The sequence below is a fragment of the Capronia epimyces genome (assembly GCF_000585565.1).
Source record: "Capronia epimyces CBS 606.96 chromosome Unknown aczIQ-supercont1.4, whole genome shotgun sequence".
Classification (NCBI taxonomy): Eukaryota; Fungi; Ascomycota; class Eurotiomycetes; order Chaetothyriales; family Herpotrichiellaceae; genus Capronia; species Capronia epimyces.
Window position 1 is genome coordinate 3,384,680 of NW_006912907.1, and position 27,235 is coordinate 3,411,914.

Sequence of the window (27,235 nt, forward strand, 5' to 3'; positions counted from 1 at the left end):
AGAATAAGAATCAGAACTAGAATAAGAATCAGAACTAGAATAAGAATCAGAACTAGAATAAGAATCAGAACTAGAATAAGAATCAGAACTAGAATCAGAATCAGCTACCAGTACCATCCTTCATACATGACATTGAACATACGATACATGTGCGCCTGGGCGCTGGAGAAAGTCTAATAATAATCAAAAGTACATGACACATGTGTTCTGCGAACGGGCAAAAAGAGCAAAGATGACGGACGAACTGTTTTGTTCAATCCCGGCACCATCCTCGCCTGCGGGTGCGCTCACAGCACCCATCCATATCTCCCTCCCCCTTTTTGGGGCGGGGGAAAATCCCAAGGCAACTCTCAACGTCCCAGAAGAGGAGACTGGCATCAGGCTCGGCCGGTCACCCGCAGATCTGGCCCGTGGGATGGTCGGAAATGTTCCTCGATGCGAAATGGGTCCAGTGCTCAGGCCCAGCCTTTCGCTCTCGCTAACTGAATGCCGACCGCCGACTGCTCGCCTCGACCAGGGGCGAGTCTTGTCTGGTATGTCGTAACAAGGACGGAAAATGGTCGAGATCCAACGAATAATGGATGCGTCGAACCGAGACAGAAGAAAATTTAAAGAAGAGCATATTGGGCGTTCCAAATGCTCGCAAAAGATACCAGAAGACAGGTCCGTTGTTTTCCAAACCCCAAGATGTGTCGGGCCCAATTCTAGATGATGGTTTCGTTCTCCAGGCTGTCATTGTTTGGTCGGCTCACCCTTGCCCACGCTCTCGACGATGGCTAACCACTCCGGCGCCCCGACTCGGCCCATGTCGGCTTTCAGGACTGCTCGTTCGAGCACCCTCTCGACAACGCCCATCCGGGGTACTCTAGTACCTTGCTCTCCATTCCTGACGTGGTCGATAACCATCCAGCCTTGGGTTGCCATCGCTTGCCGTTGGAAAACACTGCCGGGATACACAAGCAACTGGCCGGTAGCAGCAACGAGGAGAGTGACGGCCAGTGAAAACACGTCCGAGGCCGTGGTCGCGCTCGATGTGGGATCGCGTAGCACGCTAGATTTCAGAAGTTCCGGAGCGGTGTATTCTCTGGTCACTGCGGACAGGGTGTTGGGTGTGGTTTCGCCTGCGTTGAGGAGCTGTGCAGACGAGAAGTCGGCATAGATCGGGTCGAAGGTTAACGTCGCGTCGCCGACGATGTCGGTTCCGGGCTCCGGTCCTTGCATGTGCGTGAGGAGGATATTTCCCGGCTTGATGTCACCATGAACCACGCCGGCATCGCAATGCAGCCAGGCAAGAGCGGAGACCAGGCAGTGCGCGAGCTGGAGCCATGTGGTGGTGCTACCGATGACAGGTTTGTTCATGGTCCCTGTGGAGAAGTTGCGCGACGCGGAGACTGCGCATTTGCGAATATGCCCTTCGAGCGAGAAGGGAATGGCTTCGAGAACCAGAGTCGCCTCATCCATGATGCCGTGAAAGGGAACAATATAGCGGCTACTTCCAGATATGCTGTGAAGATAGCTGAGGACTTTGGCCTCGTTTCTCAGGATGGTGGTCGAATCCCGTCGCGTTGGCGTCTTTACGGCCACGACAACAGGTGGAGACGCCATAGGGGACTGTGGTGGAGTCAAAGACTGTGAGTTGGCCTGGATTCGGGGGTGCGCTATGGCTTTGTAGACGATGCTCCAAGCGCCGGTGCCGAAGACGATATCTCGCCCGCGCTCATCATTTAGGATCTCGACGTCAAATGGACATTTGGGGACTAGAAACCCTGCAGGAGACCCTCTGCTGTTGCGTACATCTGTTTGAATAGACGCGCGGCTGCCGTCCTGGTATTGCGAGCGCATGTCCGACGATCGTTGATGAGGAGCAGGGAAAGGCGTCGCGAGGGAGGACATGTTCGAAGATGACCGGCACGATTGAGGGGATGTTGGAGGAGTCAGAACTGACATCGCCGGACGGACGGGTTCAGGCTTGGAGTCGTTGTCGTTAGGAGGAACTGATGGGGTTGTCGGAGGGGTGCTCAAGGCGCGGTTGAGCAGAAAAGGGCGTTGAGGAGTCGTCATTTCAGCCTTCTTTTCTTTTCTTTTCCTCTGGCGAATTCAACGTGTCCTATCGCGCCCGGGTTGTGCAGGGTCGACAGGAGCTGGGGCGCCGTTCCATACACAATGCCACTGGCGTTGGGTCGCGATGAGGGTGTAGTGACGCCCAAGGAAAAGAGAGGTGTCAGTGTCTGGAATATGAAATGGCCCAGGCCATATCGACGCGACGACAGGAAAAAATCGCTCGGTGCCGTGGCAGTGCGGAAGGTTATAAGCAGACTGGGGGCGCTAACCAGCGCGGTCCCATGGATCTGGGACTCGGGTCTGTGCTCAGGGTGGCGCGAGAATAGGACAGGGAAATTGTATGCGCGGCCGCGGGGATGGACGGGGAGTAGCAGTGGTTGGCAGCAGAGAATCGACTTCAGGTCGGCGACGACGAGGTGCGAAGGAGAGAAGCAGGCTGACAATGCGATATAGATGCGGATGATATTGATTAATATTAGCTGCAGAGATAAGGGCGTTTTAGGACTCGGTACTCCGTAGTGGTGTTGGATGGTAGGTGGTGGGTGGTGGTAGGGGTCAGGGCGCAGGGGTCAGGATGGATGATAAGAAAAGCCAAGAGCCCAGTCTGGGGAAGAAGAAATGAGACATGAGGAAAAGTCACGAGGAAAGTCGACTCCGAGTCCAGACCGGCCAAAGTGACATCACCGCCCAGCGGACACTGTATCCGACAGCTGCAGAGATACGATTGGATGAGATTGATCTAATACACAGCCTTTGTTGTACTAATAATATAACCTTATTGCTGAGTTCTGACTAGTTTGAATACTCGCTAGTACTATCCAGCACTAGTCCCTAAATAGGTGTACCTACTACCTTGTTAGGCATCACGTACCGGGCACCCTGTACTAGTGGATCTCGAAATGGCCTTTTGATACACCAGCTGAGGTACCTGAGATATCTTGCCCCAGCTCTACCGAGTACTAATCCAAAAATAGAAAAAGCAATACCAGGCCTCTCAAGCCTTCTCACCTCCTCCGACCTCCTACACTCGAGCTGGAGGACCAGGACCAAATGACGGACTCCCAGTCCTACAGAACCTACCCTCTGTCCTGCTCCGCCTCAAGCACCGGTACCACCCCCGTCCATTCACCCCGTACTCGTTCCTCCCAGTATCCTTCCCGGCCCGTCTTCAGCTTCCACACAGTTTCGTCTCCTAATTCGATCTTAGAAAACCAGCGCGCGTTCCAGGTTTCCCCTCTGGCCTCCATCTCTCGCCGCCGTGCTCGTTGCTCTTCCTCCAACCGGTTCTTAAGCTTCTCGGCTCTGGCATGATCCCCCTGCTCCAACGCTTGCTGATCGGGTCGAAGCCGACTGTCCGTTGGAGGCAGCTTGGCCCTTTCAATCGGTGTAATCTCGTTCAATTCCGCAGCAAACAGTGTCATCCCGTAGTGTTTCGGAGCATCATCGACCAATGGCCCCACTGTCCAGATTGTGGATCGTTCAACCTTGCCCGGTTCCTTCATCTGAAGCGAATTCGTCCACGTCCCCGTCAGACCGATCGACAATTCTTGCCCGTTGTTGTCAATTGTGTGAACCTCCACTTCCTCACTGCGTCCAGAAAACATTCCTTTAGCCTTGAATGTCACCACAGCCTTGTGTCCTGACGTCTCGTTGACAACGGTCATGGTCCCTGCCGGTTCCACATACTTTTCCCCGGCGATAATGTTCCGTAGGAAGCATGTCGCCGCTGACCAACTATACACTTCGCCCGTCGAGTGCAGCACCAACCGCGCTTTGCCTTCCATGATAATTTCGGATGATTTACCCCAGAACTTCTGCGACGGCAAGGGTGATTGAGTAAAGATCCAATGCGGGGACTCGGCATGGAATGCAAGCTGCACCGGGTGGTGCGACACCTTCTCCGCGATAAAGCGGAATCCCCGGTCTTCTCGCACAAGCTCATATGTTTCTCCTAGCATAGGATTGAAAGGTTTGCGGATCGCCCGCTCCTTGACGCGTGAATTGGATAGTGACGATACAGCAAACGCCGTGACATACATGAGTCGCTCAAATACATCCGAACACTGGACAGCATGGTCCAAAAGCTGCGAGTATTCCAGCTGCTCTGCCGCTCGCTGCAGAAGCGACAACGGTTCATTTGCAGACACCGGCATCGAAATGGTGGACAAATCTTTGCCCACGTTTTTCCGAAGGAAACCTATCAGGCTCGGAGGCATGATGGTCGGGGCCAGGATAGACCGCCTTCTGGGAACCGGAGACAGTGGCAAGGGTACCAGTGACTTGGACTTAGGCGGCAGAAACATCGATACACTGCCAGATCGTCTCCTGATCACATCCAAGTTGTCATCGCCAATGTCGCTGCTTGTAACGGAATATTCGTCCGCGGCACCGCCCTCGTCAGAGCCCTCCTGCTCAGTGTCGCTGTGGATGTCAAACACCCGAGACCGGTCTTCCGCGTCAAAGTATTCTTGGGAATCCACCGACTGAAGACTCAGTCGAGAAACCGCCGACTTAGGTGGGGCCGACCGTCGGATCTTGTGCTCCGTTACGAAAGTTGAAAACTCGCTGACCACGGCGTCGAGATCGTGAAGCACCGCTCTACAGTGATCATGCATGCTTTCTTCGCGAGCGACGTGAGGCCGCTGGGCCACTGAAGGAGACGTATATCCGTTGCGTGGACCCGGTTCCACCCCAGAGGTTGGGACTGCCAGTTGAGCAGAAACACTCCGCTTAAAAATGTTGGTCTGACTGCTGTTGGTGCTGGCCTTTCGTTTCCAGAACGGTCGCCTGTCGTCTTGTTTGAAATAATCCTCGGTCGGACCATCGGTTGGGGTCGAGCCCGCAGATGTAGCGCCCAGGCGGGGTGACGGAGGTGATACCGGACGAGCCAGCGTCTCCAAGCAAAGCCTACGCACGGCATCTCGTGTTCCTGAGATTCGACTCAGTAGTGTCTCCAGCCTCGCCCATTCCTGGTCGTCAACCGAGTTTGCACTCTCGCCGGCGCCGGCATCGCCCGTGTTGACGTTGAGGTTGTCGCCAGGAGTGGTGGAGTCTTTCACCAGCCGCACAGCCGCTGCTAGTGCTGTTTTCCATTCTTCGAAGTCTCCTCCATTGCTCGCCTTCAGATGCCAAATCTCGGCGCCGGAGTCAATTGTAAATTCACGTGACTTGGCATTGGCCGCAATGGCTGCCAGCGACAGAGGAATTGCACCTCGAAGTGCCGAAGAGCTCCGGTCATGGTAGTAGGACAACGTGGATGTAGTCAGGTCCAAGCAAAAGAACCTCCGCGCGTATCCCTGGTGCTTCTTTCGTCGGCGCTTGTGTAAAACTCCCGTGTGAATGGTGGCAGGATCCTCCCCCAGTTTGAGACCATCTAGAGCAAGAGCAATGCTCCCACCGCCTGACTGGCCAAGGGACGATTGTCTCAGTGAGTCCTCCGATGCCTTGTCTTTGGCTTTCAGCTTCGGGCTCCTCTTGAACATCTGGGAAGATGCCGAAGCGATGGCCATGGCCGAGGCCATTGCTGGAGCATGCTGGGTCTGAGCTCCAAATTGGATTTGTGATTGACATGCCGTGGGATAAGTCAATACAAAGATGGTTGCTGTCTTGGACGTATTCTTGGAGAATGTGTTGTCGAAGACCAGAGCATAGTTGCCGCCTTCTCCTAGCCTCACATCATGCTTGCCTTGGGTTGCCTTGTCGGCTTCGCACTTGCCCACCCATCGTATTTGTTTGAGACCAATACTGGTCAATTTCTCGATCGCAGTAGAGCTGGTGTCGCATCTATCGTCGTCAATCGCTGACGGGTTGGGTGAGGGCGGTGGTATCGAGGGAACGCCGGAATGTACGTTCGACTGTGGCCCTGGATGTTTGAACAAGCCAAAGTTGATCGACTTCTTGTGAGGCTGAACGGTCCAGGAGATGGTGTGCTCCTGCTTCACGTTGACCCAGCGTACGAGGTAATTCTGCATGCTTGTCGGTTAGCCACCATTGCTGCGAATCGCATGTGAAGCGGGAATCGGCGCACCCTCGAATGCACCTCAATTTGCTCTAGTCCAGCCATGAGTGCTCAACCTCGTTCACAATGCTGCTTTGGTCAGGGCATGCTGGGAGATGTTTTGACAATAACACCGATGGCTTAGTCGCGTCGTGGTAGCACCCAGACCCAGACGTCAGCTTGCCCTGTGTCCGAGAGGAATCGCGAAGCAACCTCACCCCCGATTTGGAAGAGGGTGATGCCGCCTTAGGATAAGCCTTGTACTCTGGCCCTGCTCAGGCGTAGGCCCCTAAGCCCTAAGCCCCTAAGCCCGCCAATCTTGCAGAATAGGCACCTACTTTATCCACCGGTGCTGCTCACAACCACACCCGGAAATACCGGAACAATGATTTGGACACCTATGCCACCTATAAGGCTACCTAGGCGAGTTTGCTTCTAGGCATGCCGCTCGATAGCAATAGCCTATTGTGGGGATATGTACATGTACATCAATGTCATTTGATTCAATGATGGCCGGCGGGCTCTGTGCCGTGTTTGGTGTCGAGGCCGCCAGTCAACCTCATCTGCATGTCCCGGCGGTTTCTCTGGCCCTCCAATTCGGTGGCTTGATCTGTCTCTTTGCTGTCTGCTGGAAGTGCGTCAAGACGAAAAATTACCTGCAAGAGGAGAATGCCATAGTCCCGGTGGCACTCGATAGTCGCGCGTTGGAGTACTGGAAGGAATAGAGATCCAGCAGGGTAGTGCTGGTCGAGCTCTAGAGTTGGTATTTGTTGAGCCAAGGAAGGAATGATGAAGTATTGATACATAAGTTTCAAGGACCTCGAAACTCTGAACCAAGACTCAATGTCAGGGTCTCTGTTTGCCATCAACTGTCGGTAGGATCTTCCAGTGGTGGGGAGTGCAACATCTTTCTCACAGCAGCTTTGTAGGTAAATATTCCACCAATCTCATTGCTGAAAGGGCGCATGTGTCAGGGGTAAGTATTCAATGCTGAATTGTGCATCTGACTTTGGGCTCAGGTCAATCTATGTCTTCCCACTCGCTATTGCTATACATCCAACCATAATCTCGAAAATTGAACTCCATCAACGCCAAACCTCGCTTAACTTATGCCTCACCCCAGAACAACGGCCAACACCACTATCAGTAGGACAATGGCTAGAATCAACAATAAACAGCAAGCCTTGTTGCGAGCAGCTTTCTGGTAGCGACTGGCACTTCTTAGTTCCACATCGGCTCCTCGTGTATCGGTCAGCGTAGTTTCGACGTTGACATCAATGGCGTCGATCAGATCGCCTTGATCTCGTACAAGGGTGGCGACATCACGGAAAAGTTCGTTTAATTCCCCCACGGATTGCTCAATCTGGCGAATCTCTCCTTCTCGTTCAATAATCAAGTTCTCTTGATAGTCGACTTCATCCTGTTGGGCCAATCGGGGCTCTTCCAAAGTCTGCAGCTGTTGCTGTCCTTCCGCTCCAGGTGATTGAGCCGAGGCAGCTTCTTCGAGAGCAGCTTTCGATGCTCTTTCTTTCTCTATTGCTCTTCTTTGCACAACTTGAAACTCGGATAGGGCAGATGCGAATTCGCGTGATAGTTTCTGATTTGTGTATCTTTGCGCAGGCTATAACAAGTCAGCGGCCTGGACAGAAAAGCGGGCGGAATGCTCACATTGAGATCCGGCCAGGCTTGTGCTCTCTTGATCCCTTCTCCCGCCTCCTTAAAGCCTTCGCGGGTCTCTTCGAGAAGATCATGTACCCTTTCTCTAACTCGATCGGTATCTCGTTTGGCGAGTTGGTTGGACAGGCGAGAGATGTTCGAGATCAGTTCAAAAAGTTTGGTAGATAACGACTCCGTGAAGCTCTGGAACTCGGGGTCATCTCTGTACTGCGCATCGTCCTGGCGTCGGGTGGTGGTCGGTTGCGACTCAAGTGAAGAGAGCCTGTCGAAGGACATTGCGGCTAGGTTGACTGATGTGCAAGATGCCGAGTGCTCATCACAAAAATACAAGGTCAGGTCTAGACGATGTAGCGAGCGTTGTGGCCGAGATGTGAAAGCAACGAAGAAACCATGGAAGCCTAGAGGATGAAACCCACGGATTGAAGGCAGGCGATTACGACCAGCCACCCTCCGCATGACGGCATCACGTGCGGCTACCTTACATAAGTGAGCTAGTGGGGGGCATTCGGCGAGTTTCTGCAGCGACACCAAAAAGTTTGGAGATGCTACGCGCAGCCAGGCTGTTTACCCACCGCAACACCTCTTGAACATTGAACACACAACTACCTTAGTATCTTGCTGTCCGTACCAACTTGCAGTTTACGCTGGTCCGTTACTGCTGGTTGAATATGCTTGGACTCTATTAATCCTTTCAATCTAACTATGGCGACCTCGTCCCTGACTGCCCCTGCGGCTCCGCGGCCTTACCGAAGATTCTTGACCTCCGCCCTGCATACGCGATTCGTGCATGCTGCACTGATCTCCTTGCTTCTGGCTTTCAACAATGCTTTCTGGTTAGGCTCTAAGAATGGTACGTGTCTAACACTTGCCTAGAGACTGGACGCAGACTGACAAACTCAGACCTCTTCTGGTCATGGTTTCCACTTGGGCCGGCAGGCATCAAAGCCTTGCTGTTCTTTATGTCGAGCCTCTTCATATTCATTCTTCATATAGCGACCCTCAAAATAGGCAGGCAAACAACCGCCTCTCCCTTTGCAACATTCCGAGCCAACACTATGGGCAGCACTGCGTTCCAGACGACATTTTGGTATCTGGTTTCGGCCTGGTGGTTTACTGAAGCCTACGTCTGGTCGGCCCCTGATCTTGGATGGATCACAAGAGGAAGCCATAATACACCTGATATGTTGAATGAGAGGCCGATCTTCTTCCGGTTATACGCCCTGATTATGGGTCTCGCCTATGCTGGGTACCATCTATACCTGGGGAAGTCAGCGTTTATTATTCCCGTCTCGAAATTACCTGCAACTCCGGCTGAGGAAGGCAAGAATGCAAGCACTCACCCGCAGGATCCAATACAGACTCGGCTCCAACAGAGCGTGAGGAGTGCACTTTTGCGAGCTAGCATAGCTGCAGGTTCCTCGCTGCTTGTGGCCGTTATTCTTAACACTGTCTGGCTCCGCCAGCCACTCTGGCAGCTCCATCTCATGCTAGCAAAGCCATTCTTCAACCTGTCCAGGGCCAATGCACGGGCTGCTGGATTTCCGCCGTTAGGACTGTTCTTCCTGGCCCGAAGTCTTTTGGCAGGATTTTTGCTGGTTTTGACCTGGGAGCTTGCTTCGGTCTTATTCTTGACTTATTTGAATCAGGAACCTACCAAAGCTGGGTTGCCGCTTTCGTCTTCCAGCAAAGATCCAAACGGCACACTGCTCAACGGTCTGAAGGCTAAACGGGACGTTGTCAAGACGTTCGCTTTTTGGGAGTTGGCCATCATTGCTCGGAAACATAAGGATCGAAGAAAGGCGATATTTGAAGACATTGAACGACCTACTGGACCAATATGGAACCAGATCTCAGAAGCTGGCCTAAAACAATTGCGAGATATCAACGCCCGCATCTCTGGGCCGCCGCCGAAGGCAACACAGCCAGCAACAAATACTTCCATCCAGTCTCTGCCACACATTGTTCCTGAAGTCGCCGCCCCAACAATTTTCCAATCAAACCCTACCTCCAGAAAGGCGGAAACTCTGGTTTCCAACCAACTACGCCAAATCGGGAGCAGTAATAATCCATGGCACCCACCAGTCGAACAAACTACGAAAGTGGTGGAGACAAAGCTCCTTGAATATGCAAAACCAACAGGGGTAGATGACATACCTTCTGAGGGCCTGCTAGCGCAATGGGTTGTGTATTTGCAAAGAAGTCCAGTTGGCTGGTTTTTCATTTCTACCAAAGCAGCAAAGATCAATGCAGCTGTCCTCGGAACTCCATATGGCAATGCAGCCATCATTGTCGATGTGATTGACTCCATCACAAAGATGCTGGTTGCAAGTCTTTCCGAAGACACGTACGGAAAGGCGACACCAACAGTCCCAGAAGTTGTAAGGACATTTACGAAGACATTGCTCACTGTCGAGGATTTTGTAGCCAAGAATGACTCCAGGTCAAGGACAGGTATCGAGGAAGTCGAGATCATAATTGAAAGGTTGAGGTCTGGGTTGAAGGAGTTATTGTCAGCATTCCAAGTCTATCTGATCGACGTTGGCCTGGGAATATCTGATCTCAACCAAGCGAAAAGAGCAATCCAGGTGCGGCAACCAGAAGAAGTCCGAGAGGAGACTGTGGAGCCACCAATCAGGAGACAATTATTCTCCAGCAAGGGACAGAAAGCGAGAAGTTCCAATCGAACATCCATACCGATCGCCGCAGACGAGCGAGGAAGACTAGAGGCACCTCAACGACCTTCCGAAGGTACGGGCAGACCAGGAAAAAATGTGAACAGTCGGCAGTCCCAGCGAAGGGAGATGGAGCAGGTTAGTTGAGATGCATTTCGGGAATACCAACAGCAATAAAAGCGACGTTTTCGTTGGATTGGTAGCTGCAGCGATGCAACGCTTCTATCTAGGATGTAAGCAGTTCGCTCGGAGCCCAGACTTTGATTTCAGGCGCATCTTTCTTCTTCTGAGTTTCCTGTTGGCTATCCCAGAATACACCATCAGCTCCGGGAGGTCGACCCTCGCCTTGTACATCGTGGCCCAGTTCTGATTGCATTTTCTCCCCCTGAGGGAGCTGCCAAACTTCGACTCTGTCTTTGGAGCATTGGTCACAAAGATCCTTCATGACTTCGTCTACTTTCGCCGCCTGATCACGCATGCCACGTCTTAAAAGGCCACCTATCAAGCGTTTGACCTCGTCGTGCATGCCGTTGACTCTGTCAATCAGTCGTCCGACACTGGCCACAAGGTATTCTTCCTCGTAAACACTCCCCTTCTTGCCACGGGCACGTTTTCTCTCCTCACGTCGCTTCGTCTTGGACGTTTTGCGCGACACGTTCGAAGCGACCGTCCCGCCAAACTTGCTCGCGTTGGAGCCATAGCGCGTAAACAAGCTCTGCCCACCAACCGTGGTTGCATCTGTGCCGGCCAGAGAAATGTTATCAGGAATGTCTACGCCGCCAGCGTCCATGAGGCTGGGATCGCCTCCATAGAAGGCCAGCGGATCTTCCTCTTTCTTTCTGCGCAGTTCTTGGATGCGCGGGATCTGGGCGCGCAATTGCGCCTTGCAGTCGGCCACTAGTTCCAGAATCTCGCCAAACTTTTCGGTCAGTCCAGAATCGACAATCACCGGTTGGTCGGAGACAAGGCCCTTCATGGCTAAGATGCGCGAGGCGTCGGCGAAGTAGGAGCCTTTGCAGAGCAGCCTGGCCGCGCCAGGGATGTCGCCCAGATAGTCAATGTGGATGGTCGCGGCGGAGCGATAATCGCGCAAGACGTCGGCGCAGGTCGTGACGAGAGATGAGGCAAGGTCGATGAGTCGGTCGCGCTCTAGAGGCACGAGGGTCGCACAGGTCAACGATTCTCGCCATTTGTGAGCCAGTGCATACAGAGGGTACGCGGCCTCATACTCTCCAAGCGACTCGAATAAAGTCGCGGCTGAGGCGTGCTGGGACTGGCTTGCCAAATGCTCGGCGTACAGCCGTGCCGTACCTTCTAGATGTTCTTTATCGTACTTGTAGAGGTCCATGGCGGTGGTGTAGAGGTTATGCTTGATGGTGTACGTTCTCACCTCGTCGTGGGCTTCAAGGGCGTGCAACGACACCAACGCCTTGTGGTACCTTTTAAGGTGGTTGTCGATCTGATACCGACGTCGAAGCATAGGTAGGTCGTGCAGTGTCTGTAGGAACGGCATGTACTCTCTGGGGTCGCGCTGGGCGTTCTGTGCCACCAAGAGCGTGAGATCAAGGTCATACAGTGCCAGCGCAGCGTCGAACAGGCGATTGGCATCCGTCAGGAAACAGAGGTGGGCGACGGCCAGGTCGGCTTCCTCTTCCGAGGACTGGCGCAGCGACGAGACAAGCGATAGTGCCGAGTTCAAGTCGGGCGGCCGTTTCGACACGTGCGCCGTGATGATGTTTTGAAGGTATGCAGCCGGCTTGTGTGCTAGGGTCGATATGAACGCATCGGCTATACGGTTCACTTTGTTGCTATCGCCGACAGCCTTGGAGGGTTCTGGCTGAGGCTGAGATTGAGGCTGCGCGGTGAGCGTGTCTCGATAGAGCGTCTGGGTCACGTCCTCGTGTTTCAATTTCGACAGAAACTCGTCCACACGGCTTGGTTTCTTTAGCTGATCGATGAATTTGGGCACATTTGCCAGGAGAGTCTCAGGGTCGTAGTCGTACAGAATGTTCATGTCAACCTGATGTGTCTGACATGCCAGAAATGCAGTTAGGTAATCCTGTTGCTTGAGGTGGTGACGGATTCCAGTCAAGACAAGCAGGCGAGGATAAATGGTCTCGAGGTTCCCGCGCGGCATCTGCAATATCAAGGCGTAGCCGGACGGAATGACAGTGACAATTTTAGCACCGCGTTCGACATTTCGACATCTTTCATCAATTTCCGGCATGTCCCCTGGGACCTGCATCTGTGTTGGTTCGGCCAAGTGGACGAATTTGAGAAGGTGTTGTGAGGTCGTGAAAATTAGGTGGGCTGAAGTAAGAATATATGACGTGCATTCCCGGACGAGAAGAGTGTCGTCCACATATAGATTTCCCTTAGGGGTTAGTGATACTCTGTGATGTTGAGTGGTGTGTCCGTTCATTTCTCCATTAGCTGCACTGCTCTGGATTGTGAATAGGGAAGTATTTGGTCGACATCCGTTGAGCCCAGTCTGTTCGACACTGTGGTCGTGGCCTTCGGATAATAAAAGTGTGGCATTTTGACTCGGATCGGTGCAGAAGAGCGACTCGAAGAAGATATCGACAAGCAGGTTCTGGCACCCAATGGGTACCGAGACCTTTTCAAAGCTCGCGGACACTGGGTCATCACCCCATATCAATTTGTGGCAAGTCGCTCCACGATTGGCCTGAGGAGGTGCAAGGATAAATACCCCGTTGTCCTTCTGGACCACTTGAGTATATCGAAGGCCCTGAGATGAAAGCCCTTCGCGTGGAAGCGCAATGGAATGGCTCTGGATTTCTGGGGTGAATTTGACCTCGCCTTTCGGGGTCGGTCTAGTAGCCCACTGGCACAGCTCAACCGTGTCTGTCGTCAGAACCGCGATTCTCTTTCCATCCCGACTGATAGTAGAATCAAGGACGTTGAAGCCGAAAGAAACGTCGCAGAATGACATGGGTGGAGGCACGCCGGCCTGCTTGAATGGAGTGACCTTCAGTGTTTTGCCGTCAACAACACTGACAATCCCTTGGTCGTATGGAGGAACAATGCTTCCTCGGGTCACCGCGAATTGGAATGTCAGATCAAGGAAGTATTCAGAAGCTCCAAAAGACACCCTTAGAGGCGACTCTGGGTGCCATCTCAAGGGAGCCGTGGCCATGTGGGAATCAAGTTGGATCTCCTGTTTCAAGTAGTAGTGGTAATTGCCCATCGTCCAGAATTGTACTCTATCCTTGAAAGAGATAGCCAACACGCTCGAGTCGTTGTTCCATGACAGAGAAATCTCGGATCCCCAGCTGTTCATTTCCTCTTCGGTTAATCTGAGATCGAACTGACCGTGCCGGAGACCATTCCTCTCGAAGAAGACGACTTCGACCTGGTTTCCTGATCGTTTGATCCCAGCAATGAGATTTCCGGATGGTCTCCAGCTCAGCGCAGACTCCATGCCATCGACCGGCTCACTTGCACTGTCTAGTACGGCCTCGCGGGAAAAGACCCTGATGGCTCGGCGATGGTCCGGTACTATGCTGTTGATAGCCACGTACTGGCCGTCTCCTCGCCAGCTGACAGTAATCTTTCCATTCTCGTATGGACTTGGCTTGCCTTCGTCGACAGTCTCGGGCATGGTAGGATCTCGCAGCGCTTTAGCCCTTTTGCCTTGAAACTGGGTCTCTTTCTTGCCCCATCCAACTGAAACATGTTTGGACACCTTCAAGTCCTCCGGGTTTAGTGTGGTTTCGTTTAGCGGCTCAAAGTTCCTGCTCATCAACACCAGCGTATCGGTTCGGGTGACGATGGCAAGGAGTTCCTCGTCTGGAGCCCAGGCAGCAGCACAAATACCAACATCAATGCTGCCAATGATTTCAATCTTTTCTTGATCAGGCGAGGGTTCTTCACGAACAACAACGATGTCTCCGCCAGCCAGGACGAGGCATGAGGTCGCAATATCGGTAAAATGCTGCAGAAGCAGAATCTCGTCGCACTCGAGATCTGGCAGAGGGCATGGAGCATCCCATGATGTTATGCTCAGAAGATCTTCTTCAGAAGAATAGGTAGAACCTCTCCTTTTGAGTTCGATAATGGGCTGTGTTGGGGTAGGGCCAAAGGCACAGATAATCGTGTTGTTTCCAGCATCCCACGCAGTTGCGGTCAGCGGTAAGTCATTTTTCAGCCTGGTCTCATGATATGCAACAGTCTTTAGGTTTCTCATCGTGGTTACGAGGCACCATAATCCAGTCCGAGGGTGTTAGCTGTTGATTTGTTTCGAAAGCGAAGCATTTCCCATGGCAAAAAATCAAATGTCGTTGGAGAAGTTAAATTTACTGCATTAATCCACGTAATGTGATTGGTCTATTTCCTCCAGGTGAATATGCCCCGTACACTGACAGAGGAAGAGCTCGGAACAACGCGCCACATCGACGTTTGCAAGAGAGTGCGAAGAATAACGAAGCGAGTACTGGAAGATTGTGTTGATTTTGGTATTTATTGAGGGCTCTGTACAGATTCCAGTCTTCGGAAACGCCACTCCCCGACTTGAATTCATGCGACCTGCGATATCCTCCCCTCGACTTCCGACCCGTTCAAACAATTCAAGCCTTGTACGTGTGGTAGACTGCAATAATGTGAGTGAATATTTCTCCTGGTCTGCGTTAATATACATACCGGCCATGCCGAACGGAATAAAGAACCCAGTAGCTATGAGATTTTCAGTGTATTGTTCTTCGCCTGTCAGATTCAAATCATACCCATGAACGTCCAGTATCGCAGCCAAAAGAATCTCGTCTTCGGGTTAAAAGGTAAACTGGCTCGTGGGCCCTCGGGATAGTGGAAGGGGCTGTCGAATCGAGGTCGTGTGGTAGAGAAGCCGCGGCGGGCAATTTGCTGGGTTGCCAATCTGGCGCGGAGCATGGTTTGGGCGTTCATCTGCAAAGTCAGTGTGTTACAAAGAAACGGCACGGGGCAGACATACATCGACAGCTTCTCTCGCACAGAGACTGATGGTGTTCAGAGGGACAAAGTCGTGCAAGAGTGAGTGCAATCGTCAGTCAGTCCACTTCAATGAAGCTGCAGGAGCTACAGGCCTTGGCGAGGCTTCGGCAAAGCTTCCGCAATCAAACAATAGCCATGGATTTTCTTTCCCCAGACTCTTGCAGTGCATCTGCCGCAGATTTCTTCATTCTGAGATACACACTTCTGCTTGTGCACCAAACAGAGAGCCAACGGCTTAGTCAACATGGACGACCTCTTTGACGTCTTCGAGGACAGTCCCCATCCTGTACAGCCCCCAACTGATGCATCTACTAGACCAGACAAGACGCAGAAAAAGCGACTCAAGCGACAGGCTAATGGCGAAGTTAAGGATGCGGTCAATGGCGAAGAGGCTGCTCTTCCCAGCGATGTGAATGACTCAGACTCCGAGAACAACGGCGCAGAAAGTTTGGCAGGGGATGAGCCAGACGTGAAGCGCATGCGCATAGGAGATGAGCAAGATCCTGTTGTCACAGATACTTTTGAGACCGAACAATCCAGGGAGGTAGCAGCATCCGCTGGTCTGCAAGCGTCAAAAGAGGAGGAGAAGGTAATCCTCTCACATCAAGTTCGTCATCAGGTCGCCCTTCCCCCCGACTATGATTATGTCCCGATCTCAGAACACAAACCTCCCGCCGAACCTGCTAGGACGTGGAAATTCCAGCTTGATCCTTTCCAACAAGTCTCCATTGCCTCCATCGAGCGAAACGAAAGTGTCTTGGTTTCAGCACATACCAGCGCCGGTAAAACTGTGGTGGCTGAGTATGCCATCGCGCAATGTCTCAAGAATAACCAGCGGGTCATTTACACCAGTCCTATCAAAGCACTAAGCAATCAAAAGTACCGAGAATTCCAGGCCGACTTTGGCGATGTCGGTTTAATGACCGGAGATGTCACGATCAATCCTACTGCTACCTGTCTCGTGATGACTACGGAAATCTTGCGCTCCATGCTGTACCGAGGTTCTGAAATCATGCGAGAAGTTGGTTGGGTTGTTTTCGATGAGATCCACTACCTGCGAGACAAAACTCGAGGTGTTGTGTGGGAGGAGACAATCATCTTGCTACCAGACAAAGTGCGCTATGTCTTCCTGTCGGCGACCATCCCCAACGCCATGCAGTTTGCCGAATGGATTACGAAGACACATAGCCAACCATGCCACGTCGTTTACACTGACTTCAGACCAACTCCGTTACAACACTATTTCTTCCCCGCAGGAGCAGATGGTATCCACCTCATTGTGGATGAGAAAGGTGTCTTCAGAGAAGACAACTTTGAGAAGGCCATGAGTACGATTGCCGCCAAGCAAGGAGACGACCCTGCTAATGCCATGGCTCGTCGGAAAGGCAAAGGCAAGGACAAGAAACTAAACAAGGGAGGAACGAAAGGCCCTTCTGACATCTACAAGATTGTCCGCATGATCATGACCAAGAACTACAACCCTGTCATTGTTTTCAGTTTCAGCAAGAGAGACTGCGAGGCCTATGCGATCCAGATGAGCACCATGTCTTTCAACGACGATTCTGAAAAGGCCATGGTTTCGAAGGTCTTTGACAGTGCGTTGGAAATGCTCTCGCCTGAGGATAAGAACTTGCCACAAATTCAGCACTTGCTACCTCTGCTAAGACGCGGCATTGGTATCCATCACTCGGGTTTGCTTCCCATTCTCAAGGAGACAATTGAAATCTTGTTCCAGGAAGGGTTGATCAAAGTTCTGTTTGCAACCGAGACCTTTTCCATTGGACTCAACATGCCAGCTAAAACTGTTGTATTCACCAGCGTTCGCAAATTTGATGGTGTTTCACTCCGATGGGTCACCCCGTCCGAGTTCATTCAAATGTCTGGACGTGCCGGCCGTCGCGGTCTCGATGAGCGGGGAATTGTCATCATGATGATCGACGAGGAAATGGACCCCACCGTCGCCAAAGAGATCGTCCGTGGTGAGCAAGACAAATTGAACTCGGCTTTTTACCTCGGGTACAACATGATACTCAACCTGTTGCGAGTGGAAGGTATCTCTCCGGAGTTCATGTTAGAGAGATGCTTTCATCAATTTCAGAATACGGCAAGCGTGTCAGGCCTGGAGAGAGAATTGCAGCAACTGGAAACCGAAAAGTCGGCGATGGTTATCGAAGACGAAAGCGCCATTCGCGCATACTATGAACTTCGAAAACAACTCGACGTTTATGCCGAAGACATGAGAAACGTCATCATCCACCCAAACTACAGCTTGCCGTTTATGCAACCAGGTCGTTTGGTCGAGATCAAGGATGGTGAATATGATTTTGGTTGGGGGGCAGTAATCAACTTCGCGCGGAGAAGCCAAGGCAGATCGAACGAGCAGTTGCCTCCTCAGGAAGAATGGATCCTTGACATCGCCCTGGAATGTGCCGAAGGTCCAGCTCCTGCCACGAAGACGTTTCAGTCTCTGCCAGCCGGCATTCGCCCACCTCAACCCGGCGAGAAGTCCAAGATTGAGGTTGTTCCCGTCCTCCTCAAATGCGTCCAGAAGATTTCTCACGTCCGCATCTTTCCACCTTCAGACATGACAAACCCCGAAGAACGTAAAAAGATCCAAAAGTCTCTGGCAGAAGTTAAGCGTCGGTTCCCGGACGGCCTGGCGGTGTTGGATCCCATCGAGAATATGAAGATTACGGACAACTCGTTCAAGGAGCTCCTCCGAAAGATCGAGATCATGGAGTCAAGACTCGTGGCTAATCCATTGCATAACTCTCCGCGACTGGAAGGCCTTTATAACCAGTACGCACAGAAGGTCACTCTAACAGACAAGATCCGAGCGTTGAAGAAGCAAATCCAGGACGCCCACTCCATCATGCAAATGGAGGAGCTGAAATGCCGAAAGCGGGTCCTTCGTCGACTCCAATTCATCAACGAAGATGAAGTTGTCCAGCTGAAAGCTCGCGTTGCGTGTGAGATAAGTACTGGTGATGAACTCATGCTCAGTGAGCTCTTATTCAATCGGTTCTTCAACGACCTGACTCCAGAACACTGTGCTGCCGTTATGAGCTGCTTCGTTTTCGAGGAGAAGGTCAATGAGCAGCCGACCTTGCCAGAGGATCTTGCAAGACCTCTACGTGAAATTCAGAGACAAGCGAGAGTCATCGCCAAGGTATCTGTTGAGTCAAAGTTGGCGGTCAACGAGGAAGAATACGTGCAGAGCTTCAAATGGCAGCTCATGCCTGTGATGTTTGCTTGGGCGACGGGAAAGTCATTCGGCGAGATCTGGTAAGTGTCTCGAAGATTGCTAAAGGGATTTGCTGACATCTTCTTAGCAAAATGACCAATGTCTACGAAGGTAGTCTGATTCGAACTTTCCGGCGACTTGAAGAAGCATTACGCCAGATGGCGGAAGCCTCAAAGGTGATGGGAAGTGAAGAGCTGGAGAAGAAGTTTGAGGAGGCGTTGAGCAAGGTAAGACGAGATATCGTGGCCGCCCAGTCGCTGTATCTCTAGACTCGTCATGCCATTGAGGCGAACGTGCTTTGAGCGATGCATAGCGATGCATAGCGATCGTGTGGGAGTTATGCTTTTTGCATGGTACGATTGCAGCGGCCTGTTGGACAAAACCATTTCACAAAGAGATCTCGTGGGGCCAAGCCGGTATGATGTTATTGCCTGAGCGAATGTCCCACGAGAAAGCTCTTGCGCTGCGATGTGGACTGTCGAAGGCCAACGCTACTGCTATGTGCAGAGTATTCTCTCTTTTCCGTTGTACAGATTCCAATCAATACCCTTCTTGCCAGGCAGCGGCGGAAAGCTGCCTTGAACCCAACTGTTGGATGACCGTGTTCGTAGATGCAGCTGCAGCTGCAGCATCCGTAGACCGGCCGGGTAGTGTTTCTTTGTTGCCCAACCGACGTAGAGGGGACGAGGAGGGCTCCTTAGGCCTGGGGAAAATCCGCACTGATCCATGTGTAAGAGCGTTATTAGTCGCAAGCTCTGAAGTGCGCCCTGTGCGGATTGGGCAGTTAGTAGCAGTTACAGGTGTGGTCGAGCCCCCGGCCGGGATGTCAGGCAGAGCGGTAGCAAATCACATTGTGTCGAGGCTGCGCCCAGGTTGAAACTTGACTTTCCCTCCACTCCACCAACCCAACTACTAGGTGACTACTGACCTATGTAAGTGCGTTGCCATCACTTTCATCCCTTGGGATCAAGTGCAGTGCAGTGCAGTGGCAGCCTCCTCACCGCCGCTCTGCCTCTCAGCACTGACCTTTGTCTTCCTTTTTCTCAACGCCCTTCCCCTCTAAGACAGTCACCACCTAGTCACCATCCTACATACATTACTTGAGCCTTCGACAAACACCACCCTTCTGCCTGCTAGGTTCTGATAAACAAACCGCCACCGGGCCTTCGCAGCCACGATGAATAGCCTGGCCACGCCGCCTGTCCCTCCGCATTTCCACGAGCACACTCGTCTCTCCCCCAACAGATCTAGTAAGCCGCTTGCCCTGAGTGCCATTGCTTGTCGTATGCTGACCGCCCCTTCAGTGTCTGCCACCGCTCCCTCCCGGAAACGGAAAGCGTCGCCCTCACCTGATCGAGATGATGAAATGTCAACTTCGCCTGCGATCCCCAACGCTCGACTGCCCCAGACCTTGACTCCTTCTGCGAGAAAAAGAGCTCGTCCTAATCTGGCTGGGAGGTCACTCTCGGTGGACAGACTTCTGGAAACATTGGACACGGATGCTTTGAGATCAGTGTTGAAATCTGTGTATGACCGCAACCCTGGTCTACGGGATCAAATCATCCAAGTCAGCCCACGGCCTAGCATTCACAGCACATTACAGGTTCTACGGAACTACTATGATCGGTTGATGGCCTCTTTCCCGCTGGATCCGAATCCACGATCCGACTATTCATATGATCGAGTCCGTGCTCCGTATCACGACTTACTGGAGGCTCTGACTGATTTCACGCCGCATTTCTTGCCACCAAATGAACAGCAATCTTCGACGTCCCTCGAATATCTCAACGGGGTGACGCAAATCATCCATGATCTTCCTCAGTGGGACAATCCTCAACACAATCTGGCTAAGCAAAATGCCTACGATGAAATCTCGAAAGCCTGGGCAAGTGTTATCAAAGAAGCTAGCAAGAGAGGCGCCGGCATCCAATTACAATACACTGGCTGGGAGGAGAAACTCCGGGTTCACAACGAGAAGAGTGGCGGACGGTTACGGGAAGCCTACGAAGCGCTTGTGGACGCCCTAGGATGGCTGAGGCCAGCAAATCAATCAAACCACCACCAACAGCAACAGAGTATCCGACAACAGCTTTTTTCGAATACCTACGGAATGGAACAGCCCATGATCCGAACAGGAAACTGGTAAAAAAGAACAATCAGATCGAGAACCGGCAAAGCCAGACTCGACAAGAGTGTCGAGAAGAAAGAAACACAGCATACCGAAGTATCCAACATGTGATGCTACCTTGTCACGTCAGAAACGAATTTCCTTTGTCACCGGGTGGCATGAGTGGCACCTTGACCTTATGAATTGAAACGGCCTACGATCATTTGCACCGTTGTGGTGGTTCTTGTTGCATTTCGTTGATAGAGGGATATACTCCTCAGAACATACCTGCAAAGGGCCGAAACTGGCTTGCTGTTGCGCCGATCCACATTTGCTTTGGGTTTAGGGTTGCTGGCGTTTGCGATGCTTTTTCGAGGGCTCTGTTGAGGCAGAGTCTTCGCGATTCAATTCATCGTGGTTTGGCTTCCGTTTCTAATGATACCACAGGACGGAAACACATGATCCGGTTACACCACAACCTTCTACACTTTTCAGCTCGAAACAGAAACTGGGAGTTTGAGTGGAACCTTGGCTCGGGATAAGATGGATGGGGGGCTCGGTGATCGAAATTGTTGATATATACACATGCATTGAGTAGTTTTATGAGCATTATCTTCTTCTTCCCGTCATTTTGTACAGTTCATGGCAGTCTACGCAAGCTACCCTACATCTACAGCCGTCCACCGTCACCTCCAACCGAGGGAGTGTTCAGCACGCATTTTCCAACCCTCGAAGCTATTCAGCTTTGGCCGTACATCGAGATAAAAGTTGAGCGAAGAGTCTTTCGTTTTAGGATCCGACTTCCCTTGATAGAAGTCTATGACATATTCGACGGTTTGGCCGTCGCACCGCTCAACCACCCAGTCGTGCCGGTCAAACGGTTCCGTATACCCCATGAGACTCTTGACACGGGCTTTCGGCGACTTTGCACCACTGCCTAAGCCTTTGAACGACAGAAGTTTCGGTCCGCCACAAGCAGCAGAAGAGTTTCCTTCCCAGGCCTTGATCAGGGACCAAGCGCGTTCGTTGACGGCATTGTGGATTGGAATTATGTGGCTGATGGAGCTGACGAGGTCGGCGGGGTTGGAAGAGGTTTGTTTGCGCATCACGGCATTGAAAAATTGAGATTCACTGGGATAAATCCAGTTTCCCGAGCTCGAGACGCCCGTCTCGGATTCGTTGTTCATTGGGATATTTGAAGGGTTGGGGCTGGAGGGGACGGCGCGTGGAATAGAAGAGACGGCGCGCTCCTGCGATAATGGGCGTGGCGTCTTATAATAAGTCTCTGGGCTGGGAGTGGCGACAGGCGACTGTGATATTCGATCCGACGAGCATTCTTGCGAAGAGCTAGAGGGTGCTTGTGCCTGTGGTTGGGATGGCGGAATTGGCGGATGTGAGGATGGTAAGGTTGCAACATGTGTCACTTGCGACTCTTGTGTGGCTGATTGTGATTTCTTCTGCGCTTGCTGTAGCCATAACGATCGTGTCTTCGGGTCGACCGGACATGCTGAGGCTGAGTCGGCGTTGGACTGTGAAGGAATCGGATGTGGTGAGATTAATGGGACTTGGGATGTCGAAGTCGAAGTCGAAGGTGCAGGGTTGGGAACCGGATCTGCTTTCCACCAGCCCATGGTTGTGAATTAATATACAGAGTCTGTTAGGACACAGATGGAGAACGCAGCGTGGTGTGGGTGTGCTGGCTAGTAGAAAAGTTGGAAGTGAGTAGTACAGAGTACAGGAGTAAGAAAAGTGATGCGATGCTGGAGAAACAGTTTCCGTGCCCGCGGATTTCCCTCATTTCCCCCATGACTTTAAAACCGCTGCGGCCAAACAGCTGGAGAACTATTTCAGAACTGCCCAACCCAACTTCCCAACCCACACAACACAGCGCCTTCGTCGCCTCATCTGTACAGGTGGTGAAATCATGTCGGGCTCCTCGCACATCTATCGTGCAAGCACGACTGCCCCAGTGAATATTGCGGTGATCAAGTAGGTACGCCATCATTTCCCTCCCGTCCCATCAATCGCAACCAGTGGCAGGAGTTGAACAGGATGTTAATGTATGGATAGGTACTGGGGCAAAAGAGACACCTCCCTCAACCTCCCCACCAACTCCTCGTTATCGGTCACTTTGTCTCAGAAATCTTTGCGGACACATACGACGGCATCCTGCTCGACATCTTTCAGTGGGCCTGATTCCCTCATCCTCAACGGGGAGGCCGAAGACATCCAGTCGTCCAAGCGGACACAGGCATGCTTGAAACATCTCCGGTCACTACGGGAGCAGCTGGAAGTAAAAGATGGATCTCTACCCAAGTTGTCGGAGATGACTCTGCGCATTGTCTCGTCAAACAACTTCCCTACAGCCGCCGGTCTCGCTTCTTCGGCCGCCGGGTTTGCGGCCTTGGTCAGAGCGATTGCCGACTTGTACGATTTGCCTCAAACACCTGAGGAGCTTTCTTTGATCGCAAGGCAGGGGTCCGGGTCAGCATGCAGAAGCCTTATGGGTGGCTATGTTGCCTGGCGAGCAGGTACCAAAGCCGATGGCAGTGACAGCATTGCAGAGGAAGTGGCGCCAGTGTCACATTGGCCAGAAATGAGAGCGTTGATACTGGTGGTTAGCGCGGAGAAGAAAGGAGTGCCTTCGACGGCAGGCATGCAAACCACGGTCGAGACATCGACCCTGGCACCAGCGCGGTTTCAGGAAATCGTCCCGAAGAGGATGGCGGAGATTGAACAGGCCATCCATGAAAAGGACTTTGAGACTTTCGCCCGCATCACCATGCAAGACTCGAACTCGTTCCATGCGATCTGTCTCGACTCGTGGCCCCCGATCCATTATTTGAACGATGTTTCTCGAGCGGCCATGAGTGCAGTTGAAACGGCGAACCGAAAAGCTGGGAAACTGATCTGTGCATATACATTTGATGCAGGCCCGAATGCAGTCATCTACTATCTGGAGGAACACACGCATCAAGTGGCGGGCGTGTTCAGAAGTCTCCTGGAGAGGACCCCCGGCTGGGAAGGGGAATTCGCACAGGACATTCGACCCAACGAGTCTGGCAGCCTGGATGCGAAGGCGTTGATGACTTTGAAGTCGGGTATCAGCCGTGTGATCTGTACCGGAGTAGGAGGAGGTCCGGAGCGGATTGAGAAGCACCTGGTGGACGAGAATGGCAAGGCAGTGTCTGTTGAGGAATGATCACGGGACTTGGATAATCTGGACGAGCACTTGGTAGTACCAGTCCCTCTAAGCCCGAGCAACAAGGGTGCCAGGATGCCTGATGCTAGGGTGAACCCTTTTCCTTATGCGGACCTCAACCCGAGATCTCGCCCATTCGACGAACGACTCGCAAGCATCGAACGAGGCGCCGGTGTCTGTAGTAGCCAGCAGTCCATATTCTTTATGGACTGATTATTAGTAGGTACCTGCTACCACTACCTGATCTAGTACTCCCGTAATAGTACCTGAGATCTTGTGTCTAGTATCTACTGCCATCACCCCCGCCTCCGCAGCTTCACGCCACTACTGGCATCTCCATCCCGGCGTCCCCTGTCTCCCACCCTCCTTCGGTTATTGCCACAGGTGCTGACAGGTATGTGACTGACCTTCAGGCATCCAGCATGTCATGCTCGTGTTCCCAACCGAGGCAATCCTCCGTACTCCGTACTCGTACTCCGGCTCTGTCTGACTACAACAGGTCCTTCGTTTGGTTTCAGCCTGCATCGGCCGCACTTCCTGTCCGTCTCAGGATCCTCCCTCATATAAAACCCATCTGTTCGCACATCTCGTTCCTTGCTCCCCAGTCTGCTTTTGCCACCGGTCGTTCCTCGAAAACATTCCCCATCTCTGATTTCTGTCAAGTCAAAAAGCATTTGCACCCTGGCTCGCCATGGCCGACAACAGCTTCGACGTGATCATCATTGGTGCCGGGATTAGTGGCATCAATGCCGCCTATCGCTTGCAAGAAGGGATCCCAGACTACTCTTACGCCATCCTTGAGGCCCGCCCGGAGATGGGAGGCACCTGGAGCTTCTTCAAATATCCCGGCATCAGATCAGATTCCGATCTGCATACGTTTGGGTTTGCCTGGGATCCATGGAAAGAGGACCGTTCCATTGCCGACGCCGCCTCTATCCTCAAATATCTGAAGGCCACCGCTGAGCGGCACGGCATCGACAAGCATGTCAAGTATCGCCATCAGGTAGAATCCATGGACTGGTCGACGGAGAAACAACACTGGCAACTAGTCGTCACGGTGGACGGTACCGACAAGCGAACATTTTATGCGCGACAGATTCTCATGGGGACGGGCTATTACGATTACGGTCGTGGTCTCAACACCAACATCCCCGGTATCGACAATTTCAAGGGAACTGTCGTCCATCCTCAATTCTGGCCCGAGGATCTTGACTACACCGACAAAAAGGTGGTCATCATCGGCAGTGGTGCAACCGCCGTCACCCTCCTCCCCAGCATGACAGAAAAAGCCAAATCCGTCACTATGCTTCAACGGTCCCCCAGCTATTTTCTCCCGGTCCCCCTCGTCGTACCCGTTGATCAATTCATCAAAAAGATCTTTCCTGAGAGTTGGGCCTACCAAATTGTCCGAATCCGATTCCTCGTGGTTTCATTTCTCTTCATTCAATTTTGTCGACTGTTCCCCAAGCAAGGGATCAAGGTGCTCCGTGCTGCGACCGAGAAGGAACTGCCCAGCAATATCCCCTTCGAGCCGCATTTTGTACCTCGATATCTGCCATGGCAACAGAGAATGTGCATCACTCCCGGTAAGCCCAGGTCATGATTGCCGGCTTGTCTGTTCGAGCATCAAGATGTACTGATTTCTATCAACTAGGAGGGGATTTTTTCGCTGCTCTGCGCACCGGCAAGGCCGACGTTGTGACCGACACGATCGAGACCATTACACCTACAGGGATCCAACTCAAGTCTGGGTCTAGTCTCGACGCAGACATCATCATTACCGCCACCGGTCTGAAAGTTCGATTCGGAGGTGGCGCCAAAATCCTGGTCGATGGTGAACCGTACCAAATCCATCAAAAATACGTCTGGCGCGGCGCCTTACTTCAAGACCTTCCCAACTTCGCCTTTGTCTTTGGATACACCGATGCCAGCTGGACCCTGGGTGCCGACGCGGCGGCTCAACTGTGGGTGCGGCTGCTCAAAACCGCCCGGGCCAATAATATGACCAGCATGGTCCCGCGTGTTGGCGAGAAGGAAGTCATCACGGAAAAGCCGCTGCTCAATCTCAACAGTACCTACATCAGAGCCGCTGAGCAGGAGAAGCTCCTCCCCAAGGCCGGCGCCCAAGGTCCCTGGTTGTTTAGAAGTAGTTATTGGAAAGAGATCTGGCATGCCAAGTTCGGCGACATCCAGACCGGACTGCAGTTCTACAGGGTTTCGAGTTGAGAAGAAGATCCAATACAGGAGCAATGAGACATAGACAAGTCTTGAAAGAGGGCGCAAATTGGTGATGGTGTTGAAAGACTGGGTCCGTTCCTCGAGATGGTGGAATGGGTCGACACTTGCTTTCTCGGTCAAGTCATCATCTTAAGTATGGAGTGCGAGTGACGGAACAACCAGATATATCTTGGACATTCTACATATAATATCTTCGTCTTTTGACATTCTACATATAATAATATTTTCATCTTTGTGTGTTTGCTATACCTTGGACATTCCACATATAATATCTTCGTCTTTGGTGTGTTTGATATACCTTGGACATTCTACTTATAACATCTCCATCTTTTGTGTAAACAGTTTGTGTCTTCCCGCACGACTGTCCCGTCGCAGGTGCACAGTTCGGCATCGTCGTAGTAACATGTAGTAAGCCTGCGCTTCTGTAGGTAGTAGTCTCACCACACCACCTCTCTCCTCACCTCAAAAACCAAAACTTTTGGAAATTGCTACATTGATAAGATCTCAGATGACAGAAAGCAGGCATCATAATAAGCGGCAAAAAAGAATACCCATGTATGTTAAGCGGCTAACAGCAAAAAACCAAAAAGAAAATTAAGCATGCCTCGGACGAGAATCGAACTCGTGACCTTCGGATAGCCCCTGTGTGTTACACAGGATCATAAATCTATTTATGAGACCGACGTCATAACCGACTTTCGGAAAGTCAGCCTTGAATCAAAGAATTGTTACAGATGGAAAATCATACCTAGACCACCAAGGCAATTGATTGGAGTGCGATTGCGAGAGCAAATTTGGCCATGATGATTATTATATGAGCCAATTCCTGGCTGGGAGTGGAGAGCGGAGGTTTCCGTACTGTGCGTGTTTAGTGCCGAAGCCGGGGGGAGAGGAGTGGGGGAAGGAGCATGACCGATACCTACCTACCTAATCTGACGACACTGTAAGACCAATATCTGACGACACCGACACTGTAAGCCCTGTGTACGGATAAGTTAAAGTGCCCGTGGTTGGGTTCAGGTTGGCATTTTAGGATGAACAAGGACCTCAA

The 27,235-nt window shown here is 52.0% G+C and overlaps 11 protein-coding genes across 11 annotated transcripts; 5 read left to right on the top strand and 6 right to left on the bottom strand.

Moving 5' to 3' along the window:
• Positions 1–732: 732 nt before the first annotated feature.
• A1O3_05871 (serine/threonine protein kinase) lies at positions 733–1,893 on the bottom strand (the record flags this gene model as incomplete). Its single annotated transcript, XM_007735991.1, has 1 exon — positions 733–1,893. One exon carries the CDS (start codon positions 1,891–1,893, stop codon positions 733–735), a length of 1,161 nt encoding a protein of 386 aa, XP_007734181.1.
• A 1,244-nt stretch (positions 1,894–3,137) lies between these two features.
• Positions 3,138–6,032, bottom strand: A1O3_05872 (uncharacterized protein; the record flags this gene model as incomplete). Its single annotated transcript, XM_007735992.1, has 1 exon — positions 3,138–6,032. The coding sequence occupies one exon, from the start codon at positions 6,030–6,032 to the stop codon at positions 3,138–3,140; it is 2,895 nt and encodes a 964-aa protein (XP_007734182.1).
• Positions 6,033–7,172: 1,140 nt separating this feature from the next.
• A1O3_05873 (syntaxin 7) lies at positions 7,173–8,011 on the bottom strand (the record flags this gene model as incomplete). Its single annotated transcript, XM_007735993.1, has 2 exons — positions 7,173–7,679; positions 7,727–8,011. The coding sequence occupies 2 exons, from the start codon at positions 8,009–8,011 to the stop codon at positions 7,173–7,175; spliced, it is 792 nt and encodes a 263-aa protein (XP_007734183.1).
• A 426-nt stretch (positions 8,012–8,437) lies between these two features.
• Positions 8,438–10,554, top strand: A1O3_05874 (uncharacterized protein; the record flags this gene model as incomplete). Its single annotated transcript, XM_007735994.1, has 2 exons — positions 8,438–8,585; positions 8,636–10,554. 2 exons carry the CDS (start codon positions 8,438–8,440, stop codon positions 10,552–10,554), a joined length of 2,067 nt encoding a protein of 688 aa, XP_007734184.1.
• A 79-nt stretch (positions 10,555–10,633) lies between these two features.
• Positions 10,634–14,614, bottom strand: A1O3_05875 (uncharacterized protein; the record flags this gene model as incomplete). The annotated part of the gene is made up of 1 exon (XM_007735995.1): positions 10,634–14,614. One exon carries the CDS (start codon positions 14,612–14,614, stop codon positions 10,634–10,636), a length of 3,981 nt encoding a protein of 1,326 aa, XP_007734185.1.
• A 536-nt stretch (positions 14,615–15,150) lies between these two features.
• Positions 15,151–15,312, bottom strand: A1O3_05876 (elongator complex protein 1; the record flags this gene model as incomplete). The annotated part of the gene is made up of 1 exon (XM_007735996.1): positions 15,151–15,312. A coding segment is annotated over one exon (162 nt), but the record flags the coding sequence as incomplete, so codon positions are not given.
• A 325-nt stretch (positions 15,313–15,637) lies between these two features.
• Positions 15,638–18,906, top strand: A1O3_05877 (uncharacterized protein; the record flags this gene model as incomplete). The annotated part of the gene is made up of 2 exons (XM_007735997.1): positions 15,638–18,678; positions 18,726–18,906. 2 exons carry the CDS (start codon positions 15,638–15,640, stop codon positions 18,904–18,906), a joined length of 3,222 nt encoding a protein of 1,073 aa, XP_007734187.1.
• A 908-nt stretch (positions 18,907–19,814) lies between these two features.
• Positions 19,815–20,783, top strand: A1O3_05878 (uncharacterized protein; the record flags this gene model as incomplete). Its single annotated transcript, XM_007735998.1, has 2 exons — positions 19,815–19,887; positions 19,942–20,783. 2 exons carry the CDS (start codon positions 19,815–19,817, stop codon positions 20,781–20,783), a joined length of 915 nt encoding a protein of 304 aa, XP_007734188.1.
• Positions 20,784–21,430: 647 nt separating this feature from the next.
• On the bottom strand, positions 21,431–22,375 carry A1O3_05879 (uncharacterized protein; the record flags this gene model as incomplete). Its single annotated transcript, XM_007735999.1, has 1 exon — positions 21,431–22,375. The coding sequence occupies one exon, from the start codon at positions 22,373–22,375 to the stop codon at positions 21,431–21,433; it is 945 nt and encodes a 314-aa protein (XP_007734189.1).
• A 293-nt stretch (positions 22,376–22,668) lies between these two features.
• A1O3_05880 (diphosphomevalonate decarboxylase) lies at positions 22,669–23,946 on the top strand (the record flags this gene model as incomplete). Its single annotated transcript, XM_007736000.1, has 2 exons — positions 22,669–22,733; positions 22,815–23,946. The coding sequence occupies 2 exons, from the start codon at positions 22,669–22,671 to the stop codon at positions 23,944–23,946; spliced, it is 1,197 nt and encodes a 398-aa protein (XP_007734190.1).
• A 691-nt stretch (positions 23,947–24,637) lies between these two features.
• On the top strand, positions 24,638–26,172 carry A1O3_05881 (uncharacterized protein; the record flags this gene model as incomplete). The annotated part of the gene is made up of 2 exons (XM_007736001.1): positions 24,638–25,532; positions 25,601–26,172. 2 exons carry the CDS (start codon positions 24,638–24,640, stop codon positions 26,170–26,172), a joined length of 1,467 nt encoding a protein of 488 aa, XP_007734191.1.
• Positions 26,173–27,235: the final 1,063 nt, after the last annotated feature.